Genomic DNA, 7,500 nt, shown 5'->3' with positions numbered 1-7,500 from the left:
TTAGAAACTACCCCCTTCATTCAATTTTAAAAACAGTCAGTCTTAAAGAGATTCCACCCTGAGTCAGCATGTTTTTGCCCTGTCATGCTGTATAACATCATTATGAATTCCATCACTCACAGTTATTCTCCTTATTTCATTAAGTAAGCAATCAAATGGGAAGATCTATGCAGCTACCCAAATACAAGTTTTACCCATTACTTACAGGCAAAACAGTGTCGCTAAACTGAAATCCCCATGGGCTGCAATACAGAATCCAAAAGATGGCACTTAATAATTACTATTATTTCATGTCTGGTTACTAAAAGCTACAGAGCAGTTTAAGTATCAATCAACCTCTTAAACTTTATCAGTGTTTTCACAACTTTTGAAGGTAGAAGTTGCATTGTGGTAAGTATAGCCAGTGTGGCAGGCAGTTTGGTGAATTTTAGACGCTTCTCTCCACTGGGGTTGACTTTCAAGTGACTGTTTTTGAATATGGCAGTGGGAAAACATGGACCGATGTCAAATGAGAACACAAGGGGAGAGCGGCTGAGGAGAAAGGAGTCCTCAACCCCTCCCCCTTCACTTGCTTTTCATTTAGCCATTTACATTCAAACAATCACTCAAAAGTCAACCCCGTGGAAAGAAGCTTCTAAAATTCACCAAACCGCGTGCTACACACTCAGGCTATGGTGAGTAGGAGTTGTGACGACAATTATTAGAGTGTTGCCTGTTGGTGGGGGCACCCTGGGATGCCCCCTAGTTGATGAGTAAAATTGTCTGGTATTAGACAAATCTGTTGAGTCTCACTCCCAGGGGTTAATGGGTTGATGAAGGGGACATGTACTTTTTGAGTAAAATCGTTTGGCGTTTGGCGTTTGGCATTTGGCGTTTGCCAGAGTAAACTCTGTTAAGTCTCACGCCTAGGGGTCGATGCGGTGTTAAGGGCCACATGTAAAAGCAAAAACACTGATGAGGACCAAAATTAATAAGTGCTATATGCCTTGAAATGCCAGTTTAAAGAGATTCAGTTTCCTCTTAATACTTTCTTGTAATCAATTTGCAAAAATATTGTGGAGTGAAAAAAGTGGTAACGAGAGGACTGTTAAGTTAAACAGTATAACCTTAAAAAAAAGACAATGTACATGCTGTAGGTATTAAAAGACATACTTGAACTTTAAGAGACCTCTCTTCCCGTTTGTGATTTGCTCCTCAGGAAATACCAAGAGAGGAAAGCTAGATTCTAAACAGAAGTAAAGCAAGAAGTTCATTTCTTAATAATATATACTTGTAATACATGTAGTTTTAATCTAACCACAAAAGAAGTACATGTAACTGCAATAATCTGTTGTAATGGAGTTAAAGTTAATCCACCTTGTAAATATTCTTTTATTCCATTATCCATATTTTCCTTTTCTTTATCACCAAATTCTTTGTATCCTAAGACCCATTTAATCAGCCAGGGAAAGTCACATTTATTGAATGGCTGAGAAATAAACAAACAAAATCAAAATGAATAGTGCCACGAATAAGGAGCCAACAAAACCTGTTGGATACTATGTACTAATTAACCTCAATTCACCTTAAAGCTTTGAACAACTTGGCCCTGAAATACAGTGGAACCTTCCATTAAGCGGCCACTTAAATCAAAGCCCAGAAATAACAGTATAATGATAAAATAATTTGTAAATCAAACCTCTATTTAAAAAAAAAAAACCTTAATTAAGCAGCAACCTCTATTAAGTGCATGCGGCCACCTTTTGGCCGTCCCTGTGAGAGTTCTCTATTAAGCGGCCACCAAGAGTTTAAAATACTTAGTTTGGCTTTTCAGCGACAGATATCCTTGTAAAATTTTCTAAAATCACTTATGGACCCATAATGCAACATTTCAGTTACAGAAATTGCTTTCTTTTCCAGTTATAAAATCAACTCAGTTTATGCTATAGTTTAGATTGTTCAAAGTTCAGAGAACCTCATCTCAACATTTTGAGGAGAACTTGTTTTTTCTCAGTACTGTAGTTTTGTTTCTTGGTATTAGAGCTTTCTCTTGTGCGAAAGTTGTCACAAGCCTCTAAAGGTGTTTGTCTACTAAAGATTATGCTAATTTCTGACGACCTTAATAGAGGTTTCACTGTAATAATAATTCTTTTTCAATCTGCACTGTCCATCATTCCAAAAATAGTACGACATTGGCCCACTAAGAGATTTCAAAATTACAATTATTATTATTAGGAGGATTTTGACAGAACTAACCATAACACTTGATATAATCGTCTCAATTGCAACATTATCCAGATGAGTAACATGATTACTAATAACAAGCTGAAATTTAAGAGTCACATCAGTGAGCAATCAAACCATGTACATGTACACTGTACTTAGTCCAATAATTAAATAATAATTATTATTATTACCATTTAGGGCTCTTATACAACCCTTTCATAAATCAATACTTGACAAAGGTCCAAGGAATGAATTGTCTTAAGTTAAAGCTAAAAAACAACTCTGAAATGAAGTGCAACATTATAATAATAAATATTTCCAGAACTTGGATACAATGAGGATTTCTTTCTTTCTTTGTGTTTACAATGATACCACCAAAACTATACATTACTGCTACTCCTTCTTCTTTATGGCTTTCATGGATTACGACCCACATACCACCAAAAATCACATAACAATAAACTTTGCGACTCCGCCCAATACGGAATATATAATTTCAATTTTTTCTACCTGCAAAACGTATTTGTTTGCGTACGTCAGCAACCCAATTCAGTACAATGATGTCAATTTCAACATTAGAACAAATCACAGGCCGCAAAAGTGAGACTGCAATACCACGAAATACCGGTATTGACGGCTCGCGCATAGGCAAAACTATAAGAAGATCGCGATACTACTAAAGGTATTTATAAGGTGTTGTAGAAAGGGAACCTTATAGACTCTGACATAAAAAATCCTGTCCACTCTGCCCTGTTCATTCTTACATGTACCTGCTACCTTTAAGACAGTCCTCCCCAGAAGCACTAGCTTAAAGATTTTTTCAAGTAAGCCTCAGCTAGTGATTATTAATTAAAAATTAATATACCTTATGCTGATCTTTTTTGTAATTTTCTGCAGTTCCCTCTTGTGTGACAGCTACACCAAGTATACAACACGACACTCTTAACAGAATCCTGTGATGTGACAGTACATGTGAGAACCAATATTAATTTTATAAATGATCTACACACAAGCTACTATTTATATAATAATCTTATAATGTTCAACAAATTCATTTATTTCCAAGAGCACTGTCATAGAGTAAAATACTAAGTATGGCCGGTTCAGGCTGGCTTGGGAGTCAAAGCTGGGTTAATGGCTGCCTTGCAGTTTTGTCCTTACTTTGTGACTTCTGTTAATAATCTGAAAAGAGACCTTTGGATTTCAGCATGATATTTAAAATGTCCCCTATGTACAAAAATTTAAGATGGAATCCACTAGAAGTTCAAGTAACAAGTGGACAAAAACCTAGTACCAAGAGTATATACATCATTTTCCAAGTTTCTGTACGACTGTTTTAAATATGTTCTCAAAAAAAAAAATCATTTCCAGCAACACCAAATGTCAATTAAACAACTGTTGAACTTCGTAAGAAACAATTAAAAGTACTGGTAAAATGAAACTGATGATGAAATTTTACCTATGTTTGTATAATTTCTCTGAACTTTGAAATTTAATTTTCTCGTTCCCATGGGAAATTGTTTTGAGTGTTATTTCAGGCAATTATTTATATCTTTAGCTTTAAAAAAATGTAAAAAGAACTGTAAAATACTTTAAAGTATTCTGGTACCAGATTTTTGTCCACTAAAAACTGAAATTGCTTGATTTTCTATCGGATTTCTTCTTAATGTTGTTATTTCTTACTTTTTCACCATTGATTGCTTTGGTAAAATTGACATCATAACAAGAAGCTGTAGTCCAAAGAAGAATCTAAATATTGCAAGTAATAGTCCACAAGGAATGTAAAAGAGCAAAAGGAACAGAGCTCCTCCATCTGGGAACCTAAGAATAAAAAACAACCCCCAAAATTAATTGAACACACTGCAAAATTAATGACAGTAGTGTAACTGTTTCAATTGAAGCAGCAAAAAATGATACATTTTATGATTAATTTTGGTGGCTTTAAAGTGTCAGTCATAACCCACCATTCTAAAACTACCAGGCAACATTGAAAATACCGTAGAATCCCAGTTATAAGCCCCCCTGGTTATAAGCCCCTCCGGTTATAAGCCCACCTCTCTGCTAATAGAAATTTCCTCCCGGTTATAAGCCCACCCGATTATAAGCCCACCTCTCTGCTAATAGAAATTTCCTCCCGGTTATACCGGGTACCGTATACAGTTAACAATAATTAGGCGGTACATTAGCGACATATTTATTATTATAAATCAATTACAGCAACGGTTCTTTAACTGGATTTCAATGAATCGTATTCCATCAAAGTCACAACTAAACTTGATCTCTGTTCCGCTCTCGGTTGCCAGTTTATTTGTTGCGGTTGTTCAAATCCCATAAAGAGATCGTTCTGCCTTACGTAGTTTTGGGGTACCTCTGTGCAGCCCCGTACCACATTGACAATCACACATTGACAATCCGTTATTGTTGCAATTGAAAGTAGACATGATTAAAATTTTCATTTTAATAGAACGGATTTTAGACGTTTTTTTCCTCCCTATTATAAGCCCCCCGGGTTATAAGCCCCCCCCGATTATAGGCCCTCCCAAAAACCCTTACGAAATTGTATAAGCCCAGGGCTTATAACCGGGATTCTACGGTATTCTAAAACTAATGTACCAGGCAACATTATAAATACAGAGAACATTGACCCCTCTCAGATAGTTGCTCATAATAATCGTTCCGAGAATGTTGAGTGGTTTTAATTCTTCTTAATCCATTGACTCCACAGGCACCCTACGATGTCCCCACTTGATGAGTAAAATTGTCTGGTATTAGACTGAGTAAAATCTGTGTAAAGGAACACAGTCAAAGTCTGTGCATACTTGCGCAGTCAATCGAAACTTGAAATAGTTAGTTAGCCTAATGTTTTCAAGTTTGGAGAGGTGCAGACAATATGGTGGCCACTGTCGCATGCAGAATGCTCTCAGCGCACAAATAGTAATTCAGTTGCCTCAAGAAAGCAAAGAAGAGCAGTCAAAATACCAATACAGCACCTACAACAAAGAGAAACTTCTTAAGACGTGAATTCATGAGAAATTCAACGTATGGTGTAAATGAAGTGCAAGCAGTTTCACTATTAACAAGGATAGAAGTCCATCTTCGTGGTTCACTTCTCGCTAGTCGCTAAAATGTCAGAGACCAACACATCATTGTTTGTTGATAAATGTTTACTATCTAGATGAGAGGAATTGCACTGGTTGGGTTTATTTGTTGCACAAATTACAAAATGACTTCAAAGTTGTCTCTTGAAAATAAATGTGCTTTCTTTCAGCTTTGAAATGGTATGTTAACCTTGATAATATGTTTAATTAATATATCCCAGAGAAAAAAATATTTCTGTATGAGCACTTGTATGGCCGAAAGTGTTTCCAGTCACACTTCACTGAATTCATGGCATGATCTTTTCGTTTGCTTTAATTTCTTGGACTTGAAATAATTGATAATAGATAAATGTGCATTTTATTGTTTTTCAGAAGCCATATTAAGTCTAAAAAGCAAAAATTAAAAGTCTGTCAAAATCTCGGGTTGTGAGAACTACTGCGCAAGTCATCGCATGACAGTGTCCCTTTAAGTCTTACCAAGAGATATTGAGGGGACAGAGAAGGAGGCTCCCGGTCCAGCCCTTGGGATATGTCATGTCCACGAAAGTTATTTTTAGACGAGCGGAAGTCTTCCGAGACGTCCGCATGCAGGCCAACCTCGGTCCGATGTTTGAAAGAAAATAAATATTCATCAGCCTTCCACGTGCGCCATCATTTTCTCTTTTCACTAAGAACCTGAGAGCGAGCCAAGACTGCAGGCGGACGTCTCAGACGACAGACTTCCGCTAGAACAAAGACTTCTGCTCGTCTAAAAATAACTTTCGTGGACATAACATATCCCGGCCAACGCCTTGAGCCTCCCTCTCTGTCCCCTCATTTTCTCTTGGTCTTACTCCAAGGAGTCAATGGATTAATGGAGTGGACGACTTTAAAAATTGTCTGGCATTAGACAGAATAAAGTCTGTCAAGTCTCACTCACAGATCATTAATTTTGATGGGTATTTATTCATTTTGTATGTAATCATCTAGTATACTTTTATACTGATGTGATGTGGACCTACTGCTTTATCAGTCAATAAACTAGAACTACATGTAGATTCTTTGTAAGTTTGCAAATCATTTTTATTATTACTTTTAATGCAACAGTTGTCAAAGATTATAAAAATTGGGCTTTAAAGCTGTGATATTAATTTTGTCTGCACCACGGAAAATGTGAAAGCAGTTTTGAAATTTTGTCAGTGAATTTGAAAAAAAAACGAATTGGTTTATCGCTTATTTGCAAATCTTGCCATTCTTCGGGGGAGGGGGGCGCTAAAGAAGCTACATGTATCATAATTATTACGTGATGCTACCTGTAGACCTTTATTCGCGTATACATGTCGTCAAAAATTGCACTAAACACAGTACAATTGATTTTCTTGTATAGATCAACTCTGCTTTACTATTCAAAATCTTTTAAACTTCGTTGGTAATACTTATTGCTCGTGATTGTGATGACGTTAACGTTTCTTAATTTTGCTGACAAATGAACAACGTTAAAACAGCTGACGATTTAAAACTTTTTTAAAGGAGCAAACATCTTTCATAAACTGGTAATTAATTGAATGACCCTCTCTTACAATCCTTAAGCTAAAATTATCTGCCACAAGCTTTGATTACGCTTACAGAATTGAAGCAATTAAGGATGACCTCCACAAAGCAAATTAAAGAGTGGCATAGCATGGTAAGTGGCCGAAGCGCATCTACCACCTTTGGGTTTTAAGTGAAACCACCATACCTGTTTAAAAAGAAGAGATCCTTTAAAGCCATTGCAACTTCCTTGGAATCTCACAAAGAGGGAACTGTTTAAAATAGATCAGTCATTTGAAAATTTTGCCTCAAAATTCGTGAAACATCACCATGATCACAATGTCTTTCAGAATTGTACAAGTCAGCAAACAACAGAAAAGCGAAAGACACTACATGTAACATCCTGCAAAGTTTCCTTTGGAAGACTTGCCTGCTATTGTTATTGCGCATGCTCACTGTGATGCAGAGAAAGCAGAACTTTCCACCAAGATCGTTTGGTATCTAACAAGAAAATTGGGCGTAACCATGCATTTTTTAGAGAGAAAAGAGTGCCATACATTGCTTTGTATTTTAAGCTGTTTGCAATATTGTTGATTGATTACCTTTTGAAAAATGCGTTGTTTCCCCCAATTTCTTTCTGGATTTCAATAACAATTTTTAAGATCTGCTTTTCCCACTTATCCATAAA

The 7,500-nt window shown here is 36.3% G+C and overlaps 1 protein-coding gene across 2 annotated transcripts in view; it reads right to left on the bottom strand.

The window, feature by feature from the left end:
• LOC138006788 (lipid droplet-regulating VLDL assembly factor AUP1-like) overlaps nt 1–7,182 on the bottom strand; it is a 23,247-nt gene extending 16,065 nt beyond the window's left edge. For both annotated transcript variants that reach the window (XM_068853353.1, XM_068853354.1), the window contains exons 1-7: nt 7,021–7,182; nt 3,889–4,026; nt 3,071–3,158; nt 2,236–2,304; nt 1,357–1,468; nt 1,153–1,225; nt 206–242 (exon numbers count right to left, since the gene is read on the bottom strand). In XM_068853353.1, coding sequence (XP_068709454.1) covers nt 206–242; nt 1,153–1,225; nt 1,357–1,468; nt 2,236–2,304; nt 3,071–3,158; nt 3,889–4,026; nt 7,021–7,052 — 549 coding nt within the window. In that variant the 5' untranslated portion in view covers nt 7,053–7,182. The remainder of the gene's footprint in view (nt 1–205; nt 243–1,152; nt 1,226–1,356; nt 1,469–2,235; nt 2,305–3,070; nt 3,159–3,888; nt 4,027–7,020) is intronic.
• Nucleotides 7,183–7,500: the final 318 nt, after the last annotated feature.

This window comes from Montipora foliosa, chromosome 6 (assembly GCF_036669935.1).
Source record: "Montipora foliosa isolate CH-2021 chromosome 6, ASM3666993v2, whole genome shotgun sequence".
NCBI classification, from domain to species: Eukaryota; Metazoa; Cnidaria; class Anthozoa; order Scleractinia; family Acroporidae; genus Montipora; species Montipora foliosa.
This window is presented reverse-complemented; position numbering and strand designations above follow the sequence as displayed.